Source organism: Sphaeramia orbicularis, chromosome 1, assembly GCF_902148855.1.
Source record: "Sphaeramia orbicularis chromosome 1, fSphaOr1.1, whole genome shotgun sequence".
Taxonomy (NCBI): Eukaryota; Metazoa; Chordata; class Actinopteri; order Kurtiformes; family Apogonidae; genus Sphaeramia; species Sphaeramia orbicularis.
In genome coordinates this window covers 30,120,872-30,147,246 of record NC_043957.1, presented here as the reverse complement: position 1 = coordinate 30,147,246, position 26,375 = coordinate 30,120,872, and the positions used below count along the sequence as shown (strand labels likewise).

The 26,375-nt window shown below is 38.7% G+C and overlaps 1 protein-coding gene across 1 annotated transcript; it reads right to left on the bottom strand.

Annotated features, from left to right (window-relative positions):
• Positions 1-630: 630 nt before the first annotated feature.
• Positions 631-26,375, bottom strand: cc2d1a (coiled-coil and C2 domain containing 1A). The gene is given in 29 exon segments (XM_030134995.1): positions 631-1,855; positions 3,552-3,599; positions 3,719-3,795; positions 3,902-4,028; positions 4,139-4,264; positions 5,559-5,714; positions 5,802-5,892; positions 6,126-6,277; positions 6,379-6,437; positions 6,532-6,605; positions 7,576-7,692; positions 8,443-8,501; positions 8,792-8,914; positions 10,240-10,335; positions 11,829-11,905; positions 11,994-12,081; positions 14,724-14,857; positions 14,964-15,036; positions 16,521-16,648; positions 16,933-17,031; positions 20,318-20,390; positions 20,516-20,625; positions 22,097-22,412; positions 22,505-22,747; positions 23,999-24,108; positions 25,691-25,804; positions 25,807-25,833; positions 25,929-26,008; positions 26,246-26,375. Coding segments are annotated over 28 exon segments (2,985 nt in total). The 5' UTR covers positions 25,984-26,008; positions 26,246-26,375; the 3' UTR covers positions 631-1,822.

The window sequence follows — 26,375 nt, the reverse complement described above, 5'->3', positions numbered from 1 at the left end:
CTGCCATGTCCATGCAAAAAACATATTAGTCACAGAGGGTCCAAATATATAACGTTTATATTATAGATATACGTTACATAGGTATTATTTAGGTTTAAATAAAAAAAAGAGAGAAAGACTCTATCAGGCTACATCAAGTCAGGATTATTTGCTAATGGAGAGAGGCTGAGTCTGGATTAGAGCAAACAAGTGTCTCTGCTGTGTCACATGACCAAAACACTGTTAGTGGAGTCAACAGATCCAGTCTGCATTAACAGGTCAGATATTAACATACAGTAAGGCTCATTTAAAGTACTTTGCTACATTCTGGCAGCATGTGATTAGTGTGAATCCACATTAACGGAATTTACTGTCCTCTACAGCTGCTGGTTGTCAAACATACAGAAGAAACATCTGTTCAGCGTATTAGCAGAGCTGACAAAACATGGCAGCATTGTGATGTGTGTGTCAGATCACTGTTATACTCTTTGTACATTTAGAACGGCTGTGGCAGATTATTTATTTCAAGGCGATTTTAAGCAGGAGTCCATGCATTTTCTCACTAGTTTTACTGGATCATGAATTAATTGTCAAAAACACTGTAAGGTAGAGAGGAATGACAGGGATGTCTGTGACGAGGATTTCTATGGAAAAACAGAAATAGAAAAGAGCAATTATCCAGGCATTCTGACACACTGGGCTGTCATTCTGAGGCCAGACTATTCAGTATCCAATGTGCTCCTACTGCTGCTGCAGAGCTCAGTGAGGCTGATTCTGTTTAGGATAAATAGCATGTACTGTACAGTATCAAAAACGGTAGAAAATAAAGTGTACATCTCACAGATGCAGCAGATGCTAATTATTTTCTCATCCACAGCACAATGGATTTAACATTGTTTAAGAGTGTAAAGAAAATCCAAGTGGAGCAGTCAATCTGAATAATCTATGAATGTGTGTAAAGAATTAGAATGTAGAAGACGAAGAGGACAACAAAGACGAAATAGATGATGATGAAGAAGTAAAAGTAATCTATTCATGGTGCTAAGCTTCTCACACATTCATCGTACGCTGATAATGCCCCCCCCTCCCCAGCCCCCAAAGGCGACTCTATGTCTGATCTAGTCGTCTCCTTGGTGACACAAACACTAATCCTTCATTATGGGATGTAGGCTGCAGCACCCCAAAGCCCCACTTTTTTATTCCCATATCACACCACTCCAAATGGAGCAGATTACTGTAATCTGGGAACACTGGAGCAGACAGATTAGATTAAGCTCATTACACACATAAAATATGGGGAAAGGGGTTAAAAAAACCTCCATCTATTGATTAAACACACTTCATGCTTCCAAGCACACATACAGACATTTTTTGGTCATCTTTAGACACCAAGTCACTTCATACACTGGTGTCACATGTAAAACAGTAAACCTTCTAATGGGTCTCTCCACCACCAGTTCTTAAAAAAAAAAGAAGAAAGAAGAAGAAAAAAACCAACCAACCAAAGACTACAATCAAAACAATGAACAGAGTCCAAGTAAAACCTGTAAAGTGGAACACAAGAGGCAGTTTTCTGTAGTGTTGGTTGTGTTTAAGTGCAAATAAGTCGTGTTTTAATGCTTGTTTCAATTCTGTGTCCCTCTGTATTGAAACATATTTAGCAGGCAACCAACCACAAGTAACACGGAGTTGACTGAAGATTGACAGTATGAGAAAGTTGTTTCATGCATACGTCATACACATGAGCATCAGAGAATCATGCTAAAAGTACCCACTGTAGTGTTTGTATATGTCAGATGATATAACAGTATTACAGCCACACCTCCTCTCCTTGACTTGATTTTCATCCAGTTCGTTTCCTTTTTAGTGATTCCAGCTAAGCAGAAAGAAAAGGAGTAAACAGAGAACACTGTAACTATGAAGCTGATGTAAGACATAAAGATGAAATGAATACATGACACTAGTGGTGGGATAAGTATTCAGATCCTTTACCTAAATAAAAGCACTAACACCACACTGTCAAAATGCTCCTTAGTAAATATTCTGTATTCAAAACCTGTCTTAAGTAAAAACATGTATTATCAAAACAGTAGTCATCATGCAGTAAATATGCCATGTGTGTTATTCTATATGATGCATTGGATTCATATTTCTGATTCTGTATATTGCATTTTACTGTGGTAGATGTTTAATGATAACCTCATTTTAATTACTACATATACAGGTGTGTATTTATTCTACAGCATTACATCATAGTATATAAGACCATCATATGTTTGTAGTGTTGCTGTCCTGTGGGAAACAGGTATCTCAAAAAAGCACTCAGAAAAACAGGCCTGTTAATAGCTTACTGACAATACATTTTCTAGCAACTTAGGATTCTAGGAGTTTTAAAGAGTTAAGTTAAATTAAAAAAGGATAATTTTCTTAAGGGGATAGAGGTCTTCTTTAAAAAATGCACTTCCTGTCCTAGCACTCTCAAACATTCCATTTTAAATATATTAATAAGGTTTTCCCAGGATCATCACAGGTTTTCCCAGGATCATCTCTGGACCTACTGCTGTGGTCCTGCCTCTCTCCTGCCTTCATCGTCATCACTCACTTATCCTCAACTGCATCCATGTGTCTCCCCCTACTTCCCCCCTTCTCCCCCAGTTTCTATCTCTATCACTCACTCTTTTTCTCCTCCTTTACCCTCTCTCTTTAACCCCAACTGGTCAAGGCAGACGGCCATCCTCCAGGAGTCTGGGTCTGCTCCAGGTTTCTGCTGTTAAAGGGAAGTTTTACCTCACCACTGTCACTAGTCACAAGTGTTTGCCCCTGGAGGATTCTGTTGGGTTTCTGTAAATTGGCTTAGAGTCTGGTTTTGACCAACTCTATATATAAAGTGTCATGAGATAACTTTTGTTTTGATTTGGCGCTATATAAATAAAATTTTATTGATTTGATTGGTTTTCCCCTGTAAGTCGCTCTGGAAAACAGCGTCTGCCAAATGCATAAATGTAAATGTAAATACAATATTATTTCCAGAACTATGTTTTCATTTGTCTATAATCACACAAAAAATGTGAATAGTTTTTAGAATGACCCATTTACAGATAACTATAGAGAGATGTGTTTCTACATCAGCTTTGAACAGACTGCCTCTTTTTTCTATTTTACAAGTGTCACCCAGTATCAAGGCCAATCATTGTCACCTAGTACGTTTGAGTGTGGATCAGAGTTAATATTCTCTTAGCTAAAAAGCCCACAATGGACAAAAACACTGACTCTATTGAGGGACTTTCATGTTTTTTGTATGGCTGTAGGTCAGGGTGGAGAAGTATGTAGTTCATTGCAGTTTGTGCTTGAATGTCACACACTGAGGCTTCAATCCTTCAGTTTATAACAAACAATCTAAATCAACCCATTTGGAGATATGTGGTTTTCACTGGATAGGAAGGATATGAGCTGTCACACATATGACACATTTAGTGGAATATAAAGGTGTAAAGCACCTCAAATATGTGCTTCAGCACAGTACTTGAGTAAAACTGATTAGTTATGTTCCACCACTACATAAAACCCCTTACCTCATTCTCTACCAATTTCAACCTGCCAAGAGCATCCTTAGCGGCGTCCTGTAAAAAGGAAAAGAATGACAACTTCACAATACAGTGTGACAGAACATGGACATACACACACATGCACACAGCAATAGCCATACTTGAACACCAGCCAACCCTGACCCCACACTCACCCTGTTGCCTTGGCTGGAGTATTTCTTGACAGAGTCGGAAAGTCCTTGGGCGAAGCGCTGCAGCACATTTTCATATTCTACACATATGGTGATGGGAAAATGGGGTTACATGCATGAGAGGCTAAGACATAGAACACAGTATGTGTTAGCGATGCACATGCAAGTGGATACTGGGTGTGTTACCTGACAGCAGGGCAGGAGAGGCTCGCTCCAACTGAGCTTTTTGCCATTGCAGTCTGTGTATGACCTCCTTGTGTTGATGGATGAGGTCAGATGGGGGATCCCGTCTGTTTTTTCGGTACTCTGTTATCTGAGAGACAAGTATAATGAATGATGAGACCTTCATGCCTTCAGGCCATTACAGACATTAGAGAACAAGATGTTGTGGATAGGGTTAGACTACACAAACAAAACAGGTACCTTTCTCTCCAGCCTTTCCCTGTCGTAGTTGAGGAGGCTGAAGCTGTGGAGTTTGTACTGAGGAGGAGACCTGCTGGGATTGCTGCTGCTCGTTTCATTTCTGGGTTTGGATCGAGGAGATGGAGCCTAATTTAAACAGAAACACACTAAATAATGGGTTTGAGGGTTTAAACAGAGCCCAGATTGGACCTATGTGGGGCGTTTGTGTTCTCATTCTGTCGGATTTCTGCAGCTTTCAACAAGTTAAATATAAGATATGTCCTCTGGATACTCTGATTTCCCCCACCATTAAAAAATAGGCACCATAAATACAGGTTAATTTTCCTGTCGGTGCACCTGACCACGATGCTGATAAAGATCTGGAGTCGGTCCCTGAGTGCCTTCACCGGCATCTCACTGTTCCCAATGTGTGTGTGCTATATGCTAATGCAAATGCAAGGTACTGTGTGTGTATGTAGGATGAATAAAAAGCAGAGACTGAATTTCTCTACAGGGATAATAAAGTAAGTTAACTATAACCTATGTACATTAAGACTGATTTTAGATCCTGTCATGCTAAACTTTAGCTGATATGAAAACAGAACAATGAATATTAGGTGATGAACAGTGTTTGATGGTGGCTTTTTAGAGGAATTGAATGTTATTTATGGCTTTCCATACAACTCCACTGCTTAATTGGAATTGTTTTAATAAAAGATACAGCCAGCCTCACATATTTTTCAATGGGCTTCAACTAAGGAAGCAGCACATGACATTTTTAAGACATGTTGAGTCATATTTAAAAGGTGCCTACAGATTGTAAAATTTCAGTAGTCTGATAAGTTTTTTTTACAACCATACTGTGTGACATGCATCTAATATGGAATCAACTTTGAATGATGACTGTATGATGATAACAACCTCTAATAGACAAGGATGAGAAGTCATTAACGTGTCTTAGAAAAAAGACATCTAAAAGATGAGGTGGTAAAGACTGAAGACCTAGTTGTGACTCAGGTAGAGGGCAGCTTGGGACATTGATGGTGGCATATGTAAAGGGCAGTGTCAAGTTGAATATTGGGTCTTTTCATGCTACATTCTTATCGGCTGCTTAGTGGACACAGGTCACAGCAGCAGTCACATAGTGAGATGGTCATCCTGAATTTCTGACACTTTCAGAATTTTATCCCAGATTGTCTTTGGACCTCCCTGACATTACAATGCACAACTGCTGTTTTGGAATCACAACCAAAGGTAATTCCACTGTGTCATCTTTCATCTGGGGCAGCCAAAAATTACACAGTATGAGCACTTAACACTTTTAGGCCTAAAGCTTAAAATTCTGATTATTGCATGAATGTCAACAAGCATTTGCTCTACAATTTACTGTATTCACCCACAATTTAAGATATGAAAGCAACAAAACTGTAATTCTACTTACCCTTTCTTTTTGTCTTTCAGGAGGTGAAAGAGGGGAGACTGGATCGAGAACCAGCCACTTCTCTGTAACTGACTGCAGATCAACACCTGACAGCGGCTCTCTGAGTTTCACTCTGACCTCCAATTTACCACCAGTGGCTTTACGTCCATCCATCACCTATAAACACATAGACACTGTTGAGCAGATCTGCTGCGTTTACAGCATGTGACTATGTATTTGTTCCCACATGGCTCCATCTCTCACCTCTATGATCTCTCTAAAGTCACAGTGGTTCTCTAGTGCCTCAAGCTTTAGCTGAGCAGTACCCACTACTTTGTCTGTTTTAAAGAGGCCGCTGTGAACACACAAATAGGAGAAAGTTATTGTAGTTGTAATGTTTGCAACAGTTTTTCATGTCAGTTTGGTTTTTCATTCTAACCCAGTTCAATTTAGTGCATGTTGCATTGCATTGTTGTTGTTTCCCTCATAGTTTTAGTTTTTGTTCATTGAAATGGTACCAAAGTAAACATCACAAAGCAAAAATAAACATATCTCAAAAGCAGTGACACGCAGTGTGCATGTGTTTACCCTTTATGGATGACTTCAAACTTGATGCCTTTAGATTGGACAACTCGTTTGAAGCTTCTTTGGTTTCGGTTAATGCTGAGCTTGAACTGTTCTTTAAACTCTGGACTGTTGGTGCCCTTTACTGTGCCGGTTTTGTCTCTCTGAGCCTCCTCCTACACAAAAAAATATATAAATGCATCCATTAAAAACTAGATACAAAACAGAATGATGTATCCACAGTACAGTCGTATCACTGAGTCAGAAAGATTCTCACCGAGCTGGGAAAAGGAAACTCAAACTTCACGCTGGCATCCAGATCGTTAGGTGAGACACCTGAAGGCAGACGGATACAGTGGGTGTTAGTGCACGTATGTGATGTGTGGCTGAATGTGACACATTACTGCCTAGTTATTCCAGAGCTGTCTACCTGAGGGAGCTGGCAGGTTGATGCCTCTGATGATGTAGAGTATCAGGTCATTAGGTGTCAGGTTGGGGTAGATTCTACAAGACAAAAAAGGACATATGGTCATTCAGAAGTAACATCATGAGTGACAGACAGCGTTGACTTCATCACTGAACACCAAACAGCCCAACCGCTGAATGAGTCAGTGCTAGAATCACCTCGCTGTTATCACCATATGATGCTGGACCACAGCCAGAGTGACTCACTCTGATTCATCCAACCAAGGAAAGCAGAAAGTAATACTCTACTAAATTAAAAAAAAATAAAAAGTTAGAATTATTTTGTACATCTAATCTATTCAAAGTCTGTGATGGCAGTACATAGTGAAATATTAATAAAAGCATACTGCTAAAAGCATATTAAAAACATAAATTAAAATAGAAAATCACTCAACTATGTAAGTTTCATATCCAGCGTTGGGGGAAAGTAAACCTCATATAATTAAATTTGCAGTAGTTTGTTGGTAATAGGGTTGATACATGGTATTTTATTTATTCATTTATTGTTTGTCATGTGTGTCCAGCTATGTATATCCTCTGTAAATATTCAAGCATCTAGGAGGGGATCCAAGTATGACCAGGATAATACTGACCTCAGCTGTTAGTACTGTTATTACTACTATTTTTGCCTTTGATTTTTTTCTGTAAAAGTAAACTTAATCACACAAAGTATCTGAAATCAACCAGTAAACTCAAATGACTAATTTTTAAGTAATTTTTTTAGTATTATGTTTTTGTATAATTTCAGATTTAATTTTTTTTTTTTTTTTTTATTCTTTTTGTATTAAAAAATAATTGTAAGAAGTAGTAGTTCAAAGTCATTTAGAATACTTCATACTTTATTTCTCCCTTGAGTAGCTGTGTAGTTCAACTACTTCTAATGTGAAGTAGTTGGTTGTTTGCAAAGTTATGCTGATGTTATGTTTGCCCCACACTGTGCACAGTAAATTGTTATTTTGTAATATCAACCCTCGTGAATTAAATTGTAGTGTAAGGTTTCATTACTGACTTGAAGGTGTTGAAGGTTCTTTCCTCAGTGCGACACTTGGGGACTGGGTGACCCTTGGTGTAGGCATTCTTCAGTATCTCTATGTTCTTCATACACTCCTCCACAAGCCTCTCACACCTTCAAACAGAAACAGTTTTCAATTTAATTCAGATTTCGTTTTATGATGCCAATTGACAATAAAAGTCATATCTAGGTCCTTCAACTCCTAACAAAGTTAGGTCAAAACTGAAAGATTAAAGAGAAAAACCCATTAAGTCCCTGTTGAGGAAACACTTGACAGTTGGAAAGAAATGCTCATATTTGACAGAAAGTTGATAGCATTAAAATAAAGTAGTAACACTAACAAAGAGCAAATGTTATCAAGCTCTTTAAATTTATGGACTGAGAACATTTGAGAGCATTGATCTGTAACAAAACAATTTTCCGTGTGTACCTTGACAAAATAAGATTTAGTGTAAGTCCATTAAGAAAAGGAAGGTGATACAGATTGTTCTAGGATGCCAAAAACACTGTAATAAATGAGAGTATGCTGAGTAAATGTACATGAAAACATGGAAAAATATCTGTGAAAGAAACACAGAATATTCAGTGTGACAATTAAGTTACAGTGTATGTATTACACAGTGGTTTATGAGGGAAAAACGGTTAAATCACAAACAGTGACTAAAAAACTGCATCAATAAATATGTGTGTGAAAAATTACATTCAGATATTAAAAGTACTCTTTCAGTAACTCCTTACTAAATGACTTTTTTTAAGTCGTAAAGTAATTTGTTGGACATAAGCGCCAGAATTTGTTTGATCTACTTCTAATGTGACAATAATTTAATTTGGACAGAAAACATATAAAAAAGGAATGCTTCTTACTTGAGAGCCTCAACTACGTTACCCATTTCGGTGAACTGTTGAGAGTTTCTCAGACATTTCTGTGAATAAAGAACAAACTATCAGAGGATGGGATACAATCCAGAGCCCACAACATTTAATAGATACTCAGTTAAGCTTAGTTGAATTGACAGTGGTTTCATGAGTAATGTACGAGACGTTTAATGGAAATATTTCATTTAACAGGAAAATACAACACAAACAGACGACAAAACACTAAAAGGGCCCACTCGCATGTAATGATAAAATGTAGCATTAATGGAATGGACGAGCAATAAGATAAGTCTGTATGAAATGCATTTTTAAATGAAAGGAGGAGGTGTGTCCTGACCTCGTGTTGTTTTCGCAGAAGATCCATGAGGCCGTGGTACTGTTCACTGGACCGAGGGGACATAGGGGAGGTACGAGAACGAGCCAGGGAGTAATCCTCCTCACTGACTGGAGCACTGGGAATCTGACAGGGAAAAGACAAACACCAACGTTTCCTTTTGAAATAGAAAAATGTAACAAAGAGCAATTTATAAACATGACGCAAAGAAATAAGAACCAGTCAGTTCTGATTTGGTCCGGTAAGCACACCATCCAGACAAACCCAGACCAAGCTTGTACCAAAAACTAATCAACTGTCCCTTTGCCAACATTGTCCACAGGAAATTATGAATATCCGTCTAAGCTTGTGTGAGGTCCTGCTGACTGAAAGAAAGGCAAACTAACAGAGGCACCAGCATAATTTTCTTGAGATTAAAGAGAGACGGTTACAAACATGATATATGAGGAAAGATGTTAATAAAAGTGAGACAAAACAAGGCACAGCCACATGGGATAAGCAGGAAGTCTATGAAATATGAATGGGAAAAGGACGTAAATTTATTAATATAGACCAGAGAAGTATTTTCCTATAAAGGGTCAAAAATTAATCTGAATAGAGTGATCCAGGTCAGAAATAAATGTTGCTGTAATTTAAAATGTATTTGATAAAAAGAAAATATGATTCTAAAGGAAAATAAACTCTAAAAATAAAAGCTGGATCTTAACTATGTTTTTGTAGCACAAACTAAAAGACACAGATTAACAAATATAATCTAACAGGCTTATTTAATACTTTCATGATAAAGAGTGGAAATTTGATTTCAGCAAGACATTCTGACAGAAAAATGTCAAATGCTATTGCTCCATCTTGACTGGCTGACTTGTGGATGAGATATATGTGAAGCATGGGTAGATTTCTTTTAAATAAGATGTAGCATAGTAGCATACTGTAAACATAGTAATATATAATAATCACTGCCTTCACAGCCAAGATGCATTTAATTCAATGGGGGAGTTCAAAAACACTGTACAATGCATTACAATTCACATTATATAGTTTTTAACTACACTACTATTCTTAAATTTTGTTGGTGGTTGTATCGTCTTTTTTCATATGTCTGAAATAAAACATTCATTCATTACTATGAAAAATGCATGTGTCATAGTAACATCTCAAAGGATTTTAAATAAAAGGGAAAAAAAAGCATAAAACAACAAGAGTGTGTGCAAAATGCAGCCTTTAGACCTCAGAGGAGGAAACCCCAATATGAACACACAGCTATAGATACAAACATAGAAGGTGAAATTATCATGACTACAAAGGTGTTTTTGATTCCTTCTATTTCCGTCACTTTTTGTGTCAATATACCTCACGTTGAGTTGCTCCCGTAACAACAGATCAACACATACATGCCTGTAATGTGGGCTTCTGTAGATCACTTCTTTAATAGAACATGTTGTATTTCTAACCTTTGTGATATCAACAGGAAGTCCCGATTTGGCTGCAGTGACCATGGGGTCCAGTCCCTTTGCATGTCTGAGGTGCTGTGCTGCCCCGGCCATGTCCTGTGACAAAACAAGCAGAAGCAAATGTTAACACTCAAACGTGACAACTGTCAGTTGTGGTTAAGTCTCTAAAAAGGTGACACCATTTGTCATTGGAAGAATACAGTACATTTAGAGTATAGGAAAGACTTACACAGATATCTGCAAAATATATTCAGTCTAGCACTTAAATGCAAAAAATGTTCTCTATGTTCTTTAACATTAGCATTACAAAGTAAAGGTTTGGTGTGTGATGTTCAGTTACATCGAGTGGTGAAGTTACAGATGGGATATGTATTACCTCACTCTTCACTCCAGTGGCAGCAAACAAAGTCAAAGGGCAGTGCTATGGCCAGTCTTTGCTTTATGTGTTCTGGGCTTTTTGTTTAAGGGGATATTTACTCCACATTCAAACAGTGCACATGAAAGTAATGCACCTTAATACCATAAAAATGAAACAAGACGATAGAGTCCATTCTGAGCCACCTTCAAGACATGGCAGACTGAAACGTCACCTGCTGCCTCTGGATATAAACAGCTAATTCTAAGGTAAGAAAAACACAATGTTTTTCACTGTGTGATTAGAAATTAAATAAAATGAATATTAAATTCCACCTCTGCAACTGGATGTTCCTAAATCCTACACACTGGTCAAGGAGTCATTTGGTAAATATACAACTTTCCCAAGTTTGCATTCACGTCACTCACTCAAGTAATGACAAACTAGAATTAACAAAGGTTAAGTTGCAGTTTACATCTATGTCTGTCCAGAAATTGAGGGAATTCACAAAAAGATGTTCCTCTGCATCAGTATTCATCTTGTTTTTGGAAACACTGACACAGTTGTCTTAGTGTATTTTATTCATTCGTTATCTGAACCCGCTTTATCCTCACTAGGGTCACGGGGGTCACTGGAGCCTATCCCAGCTACTTATGGGCAAAGGTGGGGTACACCCTGGACATGTTGCCAGTTCATCGCAGGGCTGACAGAGAGACAAACAAATCACTCTCACATTCACGCCTATGGGCAATTTAGATTAACCGATTAACCTATCAGTGCATGTCTTTGGATGGTGGGAGGAAGCCGGAGTACCTGGAGAGAACACACGCAGACATGGGGAGAACATGCAAACTCCACACAGAAAGGTCTGGGTAGTGTATTTTAGTTATACTCAATTTGAGTGGTGGTTTTTGTGTTGCTTTTATCATTGTGAACTTATATGAACCTATGTGACCTATTTTAAAATCACTATCACACTGAAATTGACCTGGTATTATTATTTCTTTTTCATGATTTGCATATGAACTCTTCAGCTGATATTTGGCCACAACATACATGAATGTTTCAGCAAAATTTGCAGAAATTTCTAGGCGTATCTGAGATTTTGTGTTCCTGACGACCGGACAGATGGCTGTCGCTGGTGCGGAGGCATAATAAAACTAAAGCAGGGATTCTATGAATAGAAAAGAAAAAAAAGAGAGAACAAAGGTAGAAAACAAAGCTCACAGCTTACCTTCATCTGTTTAGAGTGCAGTGCTGCACGCAAAAATGCCTGTCGCCTTAGCAACAGGAAATCCACTTGCTGCTGGGCTACAAGTACAATTAAGAGAAACAAAAGTGAAACTCAGCTTCATATACACACCAAAGACATGCCTACACCAGCAGTCAGTAAACATACCTTTAGGTCCCAGTTTTGGGGCTCTGGGGCCTCCAGGGGCCTGAGGAGCCGGGGCTTTTGCTTTCTGGGCAGGTGGACGCACAGCAGGCTGTAGAGGGAAAGGAATCACATTAAGATCATCACATAAATCCAAAATGAAGCTACAAACAGATTTCAAAACACAGCATTATATTCTGGATAGAAAATGCCTGTGTGCCGTAGTTGTGTTCTTATTACCGATTAGTCTAATGTAAGTGCCCTGATCTGCTACGGTCTTTGTATGTCCTGTAGTGGGATTGCTCTTTGTATCAAGAAGATGATATTCTCTCCTTAAGAGAGATCAAAATGTCACCCTGTATGCTAAATGTCATCCTGTGTTATCATTGCAACGTGTCCAATACATTCAGTAAGTGGCTGATACAGCAACACTTGGGTATGAAGGTGTTTTTCTTTAGGATAGTCAAGAGAGATCTCTACTCACACCTTAACCATTTTGGTTGCTGTGTGAGCTTTTATCTGAGCACAAATAAGGCCTTAAAATAAACAGACATTTTCTTTATCGAGCACCATGTCTCAGAGTGGTGATTTTCAGTCCTAAAACCCCATTCTTCAATAGGTTAAATTGGGCCAGACCACACTGGAGCTCAGCTCTGCCTCCTTAGGTTCATAACAAATGTGATTGCGTTGGATTCTTTCCAGGTACTCCAGCTTCCTCTGACCATCCAAAGACACGCACTAATAGGTTAACTGGTACATCTAAATTGCCCACAGGTGTGAATGTGAGTGATTGGTTGTTCGTCTCTATATGTCAGTCCTGCGATGACCTGACCCCGAAACATAGCTGGGATAAGCTCCAGTACCCCCCCAACCCTCTTGAGGATAAAGCAGAAGATGAATGAATGAATGAATGAATGATAGGTAACAATAATAATGACAAACCAAGCATTTCAGACTATTTTTCCTCCATTTTGTACTACTTAAGTCGCTGTTTGAAAGTGGAGAGTGCATGGGTAGGAAAATCTGATGGGTGTTTTTGTTTGATGACTGACAATTGAAAAACGAGTGGAAAAAACTTAAGTTTATTATTATTATTATTATTATTATTATTATTAATAATAATCACAAACCAAGTACTTCAGAGTATTTTTTTCTTCCATTAAGTCAGACTTTGCCACCCATGCAGTCTCCACTTTCAAACAACTGCTGAAGTAGTACAGAATAGAGGAAAAAAATTATCTGAAATGTTCCTGGTTGTTTCTCAGATTAACAGCTGACCGAAGCCCGAGACACTTTGACAGTTCGTAACAGGGTTTTCTTTGTAGAAATTCTCCACCTGCTCTCCATCTGCACTTGGAAGTCCATCTGTTGCACCATTTACAAGATGCTCAGAAATTTTCATCTACAGATGGAGTTCATTCAACATGTAATGGACATTAATTTTCCAGAACAAAAGACATACCTACACCTTTTTTGTTATTTCCTGTGACATATTTCACCAGTTGAGTGGTTTATGATTCATGTCATTTCAAATATCATTGAACAAAAACACTCAAGACAGGTTTTCCCACCTATGGTGTCTACACTTTCAAACAGTGACTGAAGTAGTACATAATGGAAGAAAAATAGTTTGAAAGGCTTGGTTTGTCATCATTATTACTATTATTATTATTATTATTATTATTATTATTATTATTATTATTCATTAATTCATTCATCTTCTGAACTGCTTTATCCTTGAAAGGGTTGCAGGGGTGCTGGAGCCTATCCCAGCTACCTTTTGGGTGAAGGCGGGGTACATCCTGAATGTGTCACCAGTTCATTGCAGGGCTGACATATGGAGACAAACAACCAATCATCAGATTCACACCTATGGGCAATTTAGACGCACCAATTAACCTATTAGTGCATGTGTTTGGATGGTGGGAGGAAGCCAGAGTACCCGGAGAGAACCCATACAAACACGGGAAGAACATAGGTTAAGTTGGACCGGAGCGCATCGGAGCTCAGCTCTGCCTCCTTAGGTCCACAACAAACCCCACCGCAGCTCAGCTCCTTGTCCCTCAATGTAAAACAACCCTCTACTATTTCTGTATATGATAGATGAAATAAACTATGAAGTTGAGTAAGTGCAAGACCACCAAAAGACACAGCCAGATTGGCTACATGGGATTGTCAGACATCATGTCATAACACATTCTATGATTATAGTATCTCAGTACGTCAACGTCAATGCACCACTCATCTAAACCATGATCTATTTGAAACAGATCCTAGAATTCTAGAGCCTACAGCAGGGTTGAACATACTTTTTCAGTTTGTGAGCTACTTTTAAAATGACAAAATAATCTAACACCACCATAAATTCATACATAATTACATATATTAGCAAAAAACTGATTAGGTTATACAACTACCATTAATGTCAATGGTTGGATAACTCCCCCTCCTCACAAAAGCCAATTTAACCACTGCACACTTTTACAGCCTGAGAGACTCAGGTAAATCTAATCTAAATTTAACATGACACAGGTTAAGCTGTGTCTTTGTAAAAGACAATATTGGCATAATTTATTGTTATTTGAGCAAAGTGACAGCAATGAAACTAGCAGGAGATGCAGCAGAGAAAAAAGACAGGGCTCACAAAAGCTGCCATGGCATAACAATAAGGCCTTGTTAACTTTGGTTCAATCAAACTTCTTGGCTGTGTAAAGGCTCTGTGACCATTTGGCAGTGGCTTTATTATTTTTTCACCTTGGCAGCTTCTCTCAGTGCATCTTCATCTTCATCTTCTGCGTCAGCATCCTGATTAGCTATTTTCATAGCAGTTTCCAGGACACCCATGAAGTTCTGCTGACCCCCCTCTGAGCCCTGAAGTGGTGGACAACCTAATGGAGCAACACACACACGCACGCACACACACACAGCCGTCTGAACTCTAAAGTGCAATATAAAAAAAGGAATCCTTTAACACAGCTGGATTCAGAAAGTTACCTGGTGGTACAGGTAGATCAGACAGGTTGACCGGTCGTCCCGCTTTGTGAGCTCTAATGGCATCTTGATATTGCTTTTAAAAAAGAAGATTATTGATCATTTTGTTATAATTAATTACTGACACTAATGTATCTTGGCATTACTATGTTCATTAAGATAATACATGGTGTTCATTTCCCTTGTCAGTTTCCTTGTCTTATCAATAACTACCAACTACTGGCCTTTCTACAAGCACCCACAAGTTCCCACCTCACTCATACAATACAAACAAGAAAAGCACTCGGAGAGCGCAGGCCAAGAGAGATCTGCCGTGCCCCCCCCAAATCACCACCAAAATTTAATCATTTCTTCCTTGTGCCAGTATCAACATTTGAAAATTTCATGAAAATCTGTCTGTAACTTTTTGAGTTATCTTGCTAACAAACAAACACGTACACACACAAAGCAAAGTGATCACAATACCTCCTGGCGGAGGTAAAAATGATGACAAACTAGAATTACCACCTTGTGGTTTTGTGCCTCCACCAACATGACAAGTTGTATTGTACATCCCTGCATGTCCAGACCCATATATATAATGAAGACTTTGTTGGAAGTGTTTTAAAGAGTGTGAAAGGGAGGTTGTTCAGTATACTGACAAGTATGATTCCAGTAAATAATTTTCAGTGAGAGACATGTTGTCTTCACTTAGTGTTTCTTCAGAGGTGTATGGCATTGAATTAACAGTAAAGTGTTTATGTCTACATTAGATTTAAAGAAATAGTTAAGGGTCTTATGAGTCTATGCTAAATCTCAAGGTTTTCCTCTTGTTTTTGGGAACAAATACTTCTATGTGGCTTTAGCGCTGTAAAGTATAACAATTAAATGAGCTTTTGTCCTCATTTTGCTTCGTATACACCAGAATCTAGTCTATGAAATCCAAGTAGAAGTAGGTATGATGTTACAGCAAAGTTGGCAATTTGAATATAAAATACCATGATGTGATGTTGATCGTATTAAACATTTCTGTGAAATTTTGAATCAATTATTAAATTATGGCTAAAAATATGTTGTGCGAAGTCAAGGTGTCCAGGAGCCTTTTGTGTTTACAAGAAAAGGACATAAAACACAACCTGGAAACATAATGATTCCAGTCACAGCTGTCACCAGGTGTAAAAATCAATGTCATCAGTGTGCTTCCATTCTTAGCAATATGCCCTAAAGGTATTTCTCTGTGGATTCACACTTCTATATGATATATTTCACATGTTTTTCTCTTAATCCACACAGAATGCCTCACATATTTTTCCAACTGTGGCCTTCATCAGTTCCTAGACAATAAGGCTGAGGTTCCTGCAGATTATTCTGGGAGGTGAAAAGAGTACTAGTGGAAGTTACAGTCAAGGTAAAGGAGGGGATCTTCAGTCCAAATAATGTGAGTCACACGAGTTATTCCAGGAAATAAGAAAAACACACCACCAGACAGCAGCTCAAAGCTGGGAATACAAATAGCTGTATATTTGAGTAAAAATGGTTTTAACAATAGTATGTACAGTATTAGAGGTTCATAGTTTGTACCTTGACGATGCGCTGGTGCATACGAGCCTTGCGGTCATCTCCTTTGCTCTTAGCTCCCTCTGCTGCTGACTTGTAAATGTCCATCCTCTGCTGCAGGGCTTCTGCCACAGTGCTAGGAGGAGAAAGGTCTGTAGAACACACAAACACGTCACAAATCTTCACATACACACTAAAATCAATACTTCTGAATGGTAACAATCGTTTTTCCTTGTATTTTTGGAACCATTATTCATTTTCTCTTGTGTACTCTCACTACATTAAATGATATTTCAGACACATGCCATATGTCTGAGATACTAACAAAATAAATTCAACAAAAGAAAACAAATTGCAGCCATAAAGAGTCAAAATCAAGCTTGTAGTGTTTTGTTTCACCTGGATGAGATAAGGTAGTACAGATTGTAAGTCTTACCAGAAGTGGCCACCTGGGTTGGAGCAGGAGCAGCAGCAGCAGTAGGTTTAGAGGAAGATTGAGAGGGAGGAGGTGCACGGTGTTCTGCTACTGCTTCCCCTGCAGGAGGGTCATTTTTGAGAATGGGAAATAATAATAATAAAGATAAAGGTGAGTTCAAACAGGATTTATTCCATGGTCCTGATATTCCACAATTTCCCTGAATTTTTTGTCTGATCTGTGACGTAAGACAGTAGGGAGTCTCAAAAATCACTTTTCTCTTCAGATCACGGTGTTATTTAAACCAGTTAATCTCCAACATGATAATAGCCCCCCCAAAAAATTTCAGCAAAATCCATCAACGTTTGATCCCCCCCCCCCCCCCCCCCCCCCCCCCCAAAGTATGAAGGGCCCGTCAAAGAACGCCAAAAACACTCATTTTAACCCAGAAAATCACATATAATGAGGTCTTAAGTGTCCACAAATTGCTTTTTCTGGTATTTTACAGCGTCCCTGTAATATCATCTTCATAGGCTATTGTATCAGATGATATATAAGTGAAAATAAGGTGATCTTAAGATAAAATAACTCAATTATAGGCTAAAAACTTGAAATAGAAAGAAGTTCAGAACAGTAAATCTAGTTGAACACAATGTCTATTTTCTTCACCCCTTTTCAGCAAAATACAGGTTTTAGTTAAAGACAAATATAGCTGAACACTTAAATAATAAGGCTAAATACATAAATCAAAGACTTTAATGATGACATGGTTCTGATAATCTGGACATACTTTTATACATGTGCATTTCACAATTTATTCAGATATTACTCGCTCTATAGTTTCTCTTCCATTTCATTCTTGAGAAACTCTGATAGCTTGATTCTGTGGGAACCAGACACTAAGATGATGTTCCCTCTATGGGCACCATCCATGGCTGCATTGGCATCATCTTGGATGTCCTTAACACCTCTTTCTGCAGCATCGTTAACAACAGATAGCTCTGAGACATTCATTCATTTTCTGAACCCGCTTTATCCTCACTAGGGTCACTTGGAGCCTATCCAGCTACATAGGAGCGAAGGCGGGGTTCACCCTGGACATGTACATGTCTCCAGTTCATCGCAGGGCTGAACATATGGAGACAAACAATCACTCTCACATTCACACCTACAGGCAATTTAGATTAACCCATTAACCTATCAGTGCGTGTCTTTGGATAGTGGGAGGAAGCCGGAGTACCCGGAGAGAACCCACGCAGACACAGGGAGAACAGCAAACTCCACACAGAAAGGTCCCACCATCGACTGGTGTTGGAATCGAACCCAGGACCTGTGAGGCACGAGTGCTAACCACTGCACCACGGTGTCACCTGAGACAATAGCCCTCATTTCTCTGTACTGCAGTTGTCTTGCCATGGCTGCTTTGGTTTCTATTGGTACTTCTTTATCAAAGAGACTTAGTACCACAAGAGAGTCAGTCAGGTACCACATGTGATGCAGTATGGATGTCTTTACTTTAGGCACTTTAGTATCCATTAAGCATGGTAATGCATTTAAAAACAGTATTTTTTGGCGCTTTTTGATGGGCCCTTCATAGTTTGCAGTGTGTGTGTGTGTGTGTGTGTGTATGTGTGGGGGGGGGGGGGGGGGGGGGGGGTCAAATGTTGACGGTTATTGCTGATTTTTTTTTGGGGGGGGGGGGGGCTATTATCATGTTGGAGATTAACTGGTTTAAATAACACCGTGATCTGAAGAGAAAAGTGATTTTTGAGACGCCCTATAAGACAGTGTCTAATGCATTTAAGACCTGATAAAAAAAAAAAAAAAAACAGTGGATAAACACTGAGTCCAGTCAATGAGGTTGATATGGATGTTTAGTGATAAGGATGATGTATACTAAAATATATAAAATATGACAGATATTTGGCAACTTACGCAAGCTTCATCATTTAGGATTTTGCTGAAAGAAAACTGATATCACTGAACTATTAATAAAGAAATAAAAATAATCAGACAATGGGTGAGTAATAAAAATGTTCAGGAATGTTATGCACAAAAAAATGAATATTAATTGCTCAAATATCAATGAAGAAATAAAAACCTATCTAAAGAACATGGCTGAATAATTAACATGAAACAGGGGTGCAGATAGGATTTTAGAACTGGGGGGGACCAAGCTGTAAATACTTGTGTGTGCGTGTGTGTGTGTGTGTGCGTGCGTGCGTGCGTGTGTGTGTGTGCGTGCGTGCGCGCGCACACACGTGTGCGTATGTGTGTGAGTTTTCTGACTGAATGAATATTGGTAAACAAAGGCCTACCTGATCAACACTGGCCATACATGATCAACCTGTTTTTTGTCTGGTATGTCAATCACAAAACTTCATACCTTCCTCACATGTTTTGTTTAAACATTTGCTGATTTCAACAGGATTAAGAATCTCATTCTCAGCACAGAAACTTGAATTGAATTCTGACAAAAAAGCAAAGAACCTATGTGCAAAAATTAATAGTAAAATAAAATTGAAGTGATTCACAATTGTGCCTTCATGTAAATGATTATAAACATAACAATGTGTATGATAACAGAAGTATACACTTAAACAGGCTCATATCAATAAAATTAAATAAGTACAACCTACATGGCATGAAATGTGAAATGAAATTCACACTTTGAATGAAATACCATGAATTCCCTCAGTAAGTATGTACATGTGTACATTTTTTTTCAGACAATAAACGCAATTGATAAAAAAAAGAATTCTCTCTGCAGCCAAATAAATGTACTCTCTAGAAACAGACTCAACAGGTCCCAAAAACATCTCTCCTCCTATCATTTCCCTGAAGATATCGCTGGGTGATATCTCCCCCCTAGAGTCAAGATGGTGCGTTGCATTTACATTGGGAGTCGGAACATGGAGCTCCAAAAACGTAACGTCCGAACTTAGCCCTTCCCAGTTTAAAACTGGGACATCAGGGAACATGGAATTTGAAAAAAATTGACAGTTAATGAAATGAAATCAAAACCCCAACATTGATGCTTATAGATGCTAGATTTTATGGCTTTTCTGACTTTAAAATTCTGGTCAACTGAATGCACTATTAGTCGTAGGCATGTAAGGCAGCACAAACATCGGGATGTTAATGGATCAGCTGTGCAGTGTTATTAACCGAGGAATCCATGGAAAACTTAACAAATGCTTTCCCAACTCAGCAAGGATCTGCTCCAGGCTCCAGCCTGCCACCTTCTTGAATCGGTGTATTGTGGACTGATCACTTTGGGGGTGGGGCGGATTGGGTCACTATAAATCTGGGAGGGACACATCCCCCCCGTCCCCAGTGCTATCTGCGCGCATGACATGAAAGTCAAAAAACATGGAGATAAAAATTATGAAGTGGTTCCACTGACCAGGAGGGGGAGGTACTGAGCGACTGTCTATTGGTTCTCCTCGGTCCAGTGCTTCCACCAGCACATCCAGCTTCTGCATAAATGGAGGTAAATACAATGAAGATAGACTGGACACACATACAAGCTTTACTTACAACCTGCACACTTTTATAAACAAATGATGAAATTATGTGATAATACTAATGCTCTTTCTTTTACCTTGGCAATGAGGTAGTGTTGCTTGGCTTGATCAATGTCTCCACTTTGCTTGGCGTTAATGGCAGCCAACTTATACTCTCGCTGTCTGGTCAAAACTGCCTGCTTCTCTTCTGAAATGCGGGAAAACACACATATGGGTGAATAATGAGATAATATTTTTGTCACTATGGCTTTGTTAAATTTGGGAACACCATCTTCCTCATCAAGATTCATTTGAGGAATGTCAGTCAGGTCAATTTCTGTAAATGTGAAGGAGGAATAATCATAGACATACTGTAAACATATAGATGCTTCATGGGCCACTGAATCATCTGTCAGTGTTGCTGCCACTTTAGACCAGTCATGACTGGCCTATAAATGCATACAAGTACACAAGAGGGAGATGTGTTTTTTCTGATAAAACACACTGTAACAATTACATTTATCCAATGATTTCAATAAGTGATTTTTATATTTATCTATGTAGGGTTGAAAAAGTTTTGTCTTAACCTTCTTTTATTCCACATTAGAGATCTAACAATATGAAAATTTCATATCACGGGTATTGTGACCAAGATTATCGGTTATCATTATTATAGCAGTATTGTTGAAATGTGCTCAAAATGTCCAAAAAGTACTTATACACACACTGAAATATTTTAACCAAACACCAACCACCAACCAACCACCTTATCAATTCTCCTATCGATTCCTGAGTGTTTTTTTTGAGTGGGAAAAACAGTAGTTGGATAGGTCATAGTGGATTGTTTGACCATTTTCCATATCAACTAATTCACAATGTCACAATGAAAGAGAGAGAAAGACAGAGATGTATGAGACCCAGTCCAACTGCACAGACCCGGTCTTGGGATCTCTGAAGTGCTGTTTGTGCGGCTGCCTTCAGCCATGTTTTCAGAAGCCAAACATTGCAAACTGCTCATGCACGCCTGGAGTGCTGCTGCTTCACCAGGAAATGAGCAGTATCACTGAGAGTTTTCGAAGTGTGGTAATCAAACAGGGTTTTAATGACAATTAGAATTTAAAGGGTAATACTAACCATCTGGAATTTTACTGTGGTTTATTGTTATACCAGTAATCGTTACATCCCTATTCAACATAGTGCAAAAGCTGTACATATTCTAAATGTGATCACTAAATTGTCAAATGTAAACAGTAGACAGTTTTTAATCCAGAAAAAAACAGCTGCCCCTTACATTTGCTTGTGTTGACTGTCAGTCTTGACTGGCAGAATATAATTGACATGTTGACAATAACAGCTAATGGTTGAAGTGACCAATGCAGGATCACTGTAGAAATGTCAGCCAATACACAGATATAGAATACTGACTGAATATCAGTATCAACATTAGCCTTAATAACTGACACTGGTTACCAGTAAATACAATAACACTTCACATGTGGCAATGGCGGATGATGTTTTTATATCAAATGGGCATGACTGAATTTGATTCAGAAACTCATGTCATATTAAACCTGCAGAACTTACACTGATATTTAACAGGGATTTTTTTTCTAGTGTTAATGTCAAACATCTATTCAAAGCTTTACATCTACATAGTGTAAATAAATGTATTTGTTTACCTGAGTACTGTGCATCTGGTTGGCTGGGAGTGAGGGGAGAAATAGCAGGAGTATCTGGAGTGACAGCAGCAGAAGTTCTTTGGGGAGGGGTTAAGTGGACAGGTTTAGAGTTAGGAGTTGGTGGTGCAGCCTCTCTCAAAGGTTTCTGATTGGTTGGAGGGCATGGCATTAGTGTGGGCTGTGGCACATTCTGCTCCTCTGCAGTTTTAGACACAGCTGTGACACTGGGCTTTCCACCTACAGCAACAGGAGGTGGGATCTCTTCTTCATTGATTGGTTTTCCTTTCCTGACTGATATCAACATGGACTGCAATGTCTAGGGTTAAAAAAATCAGTCTTCAGTGTGATAGAGAATGAAAAGATTACCAGTGTTTGAATGCACAGAGGAGTCTTATTCTTCCGTTTTACCTTTAATCCACGGTCATATCTTCGAACTTTGCTAGTCTCTCCTGCAGCCTTGGCGTTGGAAATGGCTGTCTTATACATTTCAATGCGTTCAGCTAGTTGAGCCTCCAGCCCAGATGCACCACTGGGAGCTGCTGCCGGAGAGTGGGATGTGGCACTCCCTTTGGGGCCAGGTGGGGTCATGGCAGGAGGGCTGGGAGCAGAGGTTTGTCCCTCATCATCCTCCAAAACCTCGTTCAGCTCTGCCTGTGGTTCCACACACATAAATGAAAACAGAATCCTTAAGTATGTGAAAATTAATCTAAGAACCATATTTTTAAATGGTAAATGGACTGAACTTATATAGCGCATTTTCTACACCTTCATGGTGCCCAAAGCGCTTTACAATTTCTAACATTCACCCATTCACACACACACTCATACACCAGCGGGTGGCTACTGGGAGCAATTTAGGGTTCAGTGTCTTGCCCAAGGACACTTCGACATGTGAACAATTGGAGCCAGGATTCGAACAGCCGACCCTTTGGTCATTGGACGACCTGCTCTACCAATTGAGCCACAGCCGCCCATAATAATATAATATATATAATATTTTATTATATAATTAATATAATAAAAACCTGAGAGATGCAGTTAATAACTGTTTTTGTTGACCCAAAACATAATTTTTCAAATATTGAATTACATCCATGAAGAGTTTTCAGAAAACTTCATAATTATATAATAATTTAGTGCAGGATGAAGCTGAGTGATCTGAGTTATGGTTATATTTTATTCTTAGGATAAAAAGAGCCTAAAAGTCTAGAAGGAGTGAATATTGACATGACTGGCATTATATTTCATCAAATTATTGTACATCAAATAATCAATTAATCTGTTTTAATTAAAAAAATAAAAAAAATAAAAAAATAAAAAAAAAAAATATATATATATATATATACAGTACAGTATATATACTATATACTATATACTATATATATACTATATATAGTATATGTGTACTGTATGTACAGTACAGGCCAAAAGTTTGGACACACCTTCTCATTCTTCGCATTTTCTTTATTTTCATGACTATTTACATTGTAGATTCTCACTGAAGGCATCAAAACTATGAATGAACACATGTGGAATTATGTACTTAACAAAAAAGTGTGAAATAACTGAAAACATCTCTTATATTCTAGTTTCTTCAAAGTAGCCACCCTTAGCTCTGATGACTGCCTTGCACACCCTTGGCATTCTCTTGATGAGCATCAAGAGGTAGTCCAAGGTGTGTCCAAACTTTTGGCCTGTACTGTGTGTATATATATATATATATATATATATTATATATATATATATATATATATATATATATATATATAGAGAGAGAGAGAGAGAGAGAGAGAGAGAGGAGAGAGAGAGAGAGAGAGAGATGAGAGAGAGGAGAGAGAGAGAGAGAGAGAGAGAGAGAGGAGAGAGAGAGAGAGAGAGAGAGAGAGATGCTGTGTGCATTACCAACAGATCTTCATCATCATCATCCAGATCTTCATCCCCCATATCCTCATCATCCAGGTCTTTCATACAAAGGGCTGCCATTCGCTCTATTTCAGCCATGGGAACAGGAGCTTTATGCACAAACAAAATAGGGTTAAATATGCTGCAGTGGTATGCAATTAAGTATATTAATCAAAGAGGAACAGTGTGTCTGTTAATTATCTTCAAAGTTGACGGTACTTGTACCTTCCTTAGGTATTTTCATTTACATTACTTTTTACTTCTACTCCACAACACCTTAGATGCAAATACTATTTTTATATATTTTTACCCTATTACATTTGCCTGAGAGCTTGTTACATTTCAGATTACAATTTCTTTAATCCCCTTCTTGTGTTGTGACAACCATGTAATCTTCAAATTTGTTGATTTTGAATGTTTAAAAATGATTGAGATCAGATGGAAAATGCCGAAAAAGCCCAAAAGCTGACTTTTTACAGCAATACTACAAATATATAATGTTCTAAAAGAACATGACACACACCAATATGCATCACTTCAGGATGCACACTCCCACCCTCCTTCCTCAACTCCTGTCTCTCTGAAATGAAATCCTGGTTCACCTCCAACTTCTTAAAACTAAATAATGATAAAATCAAAATACTCATCTGTACCAAATCCACTCTATCCAAAGCAAACACATTTTCTCTAACAATTGACAGCTCCTCAGTTTCCCCCTCCCCCCAGGTTAAGAGTCTGGGTGTCATCCTTGATGGCTCACTATCTTTCAAATCCTAACATCTCCCGGTCTGCATACACAACATCAACTACCTCTGCCCCTCCCTCACCCCCCATACCACCTCTATTCTTGTCCACAGCCCAGTAACCTCCCATATTGACTACTACAATTCACTTTTATTCGGTCTACCCCAAAAGTCTCTCCATAAGCTTCAATTGAGTCACACCTCCGCATCATCACCAAAACCCCCTCCTACCACCACATCACCCCAATCCTCCAGGAATTCCAATGAACCCCAATAAAACAAAGAATCGAATTCAAACTCCCTCTGTACACTTTTAAAACTATCCACAATCTTGCTCCTCAGTACATGTCCGACCTTCTCCATATCGCCACTCCAGTCCGATCCCTCAGGTCCTCCTCCTTCATTCACCTCACTGTGCCCCCTGTCAGCCTCAGCATCATGGGGAGCAGAGCCCTCAACCACTCTGCTCCCCAGCTCTGGAACTCTCTGCCACCATCCATCTGAAATAGTGACTCTCTTTTCGTCTTCAAGTCCAGGTTCAAGACTCACCTGTTCAAGATTGCCTACCCACCATCATAAATCCCTAACAGCTGGTATATTTCTTGCACTTGTTCTTCCTTGGTATTTTATTTATTGTCTTTTGTATTTTATTGTCTTTTTATCCTTTGCAGTACAGTGTCCTTGGGTTTCATGAAAGGTGCTCACAAATGGAATGCATTATTATTATTATTATTATTATTATTATTATTATTATTATTATTATTAAATAGGTTAAGTCACCTAACAGTATATATAGTAATTTAAATCAAGTACATTTTGATGATAATACTTGCATAATTTTGCAAAACCTAATTCTGATAGTGGTGAAGTATAAGACTGGAAAACGCTATCTTTGACATTATTTAACATGTCCACTAATAATGACGGAGCAGTTGTGACTTTTTCTCACCTCTTCCATCACCTTTCTTCCCTTGTGATCTTCCTCCTCCACCTCCTGAGCCCACCAGACTCAGCAGTTCTGCCTCCAGCTCGTCGTCATTTCCATCATCATCCATCCCTCCATCGGAGATAGGTCAAGTAAAAGCCCCATCTAGATACGAGGGGCAGACACAAGACAACCTGCTGAATCATATCTGTGTCTGACATTTTGCAGTGAACATTACTGTATCAGCAACATGGGCGTTACCGTTTGGCCCGTGCTGCCCCTTGACCCCGGGGAGGAGGGTTCCTACTACGACTCATCGTTAATGTGGAGAACTTCTGTTATCTGGAGAGGTTAACTGAACTGATTAAATAACACAATGGCATAAGCTTAAAGTCTCAGTAAATGGCAGTATCTACTAGCTTGAGTTGACTCGATATCCACAAATTTGTACCGCTTGGTGCTGTCATTTAATCTGCTGTGAATGTCAGGTCATTAGGTTAGCTCCTATTTTTGCTCATGCTAACATCTAGCACAAATGCAATATTGTTCAGCTGTTAAATCCTCTGGCGTGCTACTCACCTCAGCACTTTCACGCACCGTGTGTCAGTGTTACAGCCAATCGATCGGTTATACAAGTTTACCACTGACAGAAAACAACAGCGGAAACACAGAACATGTATAACCCACAAATACAATTTAACGTTAATGA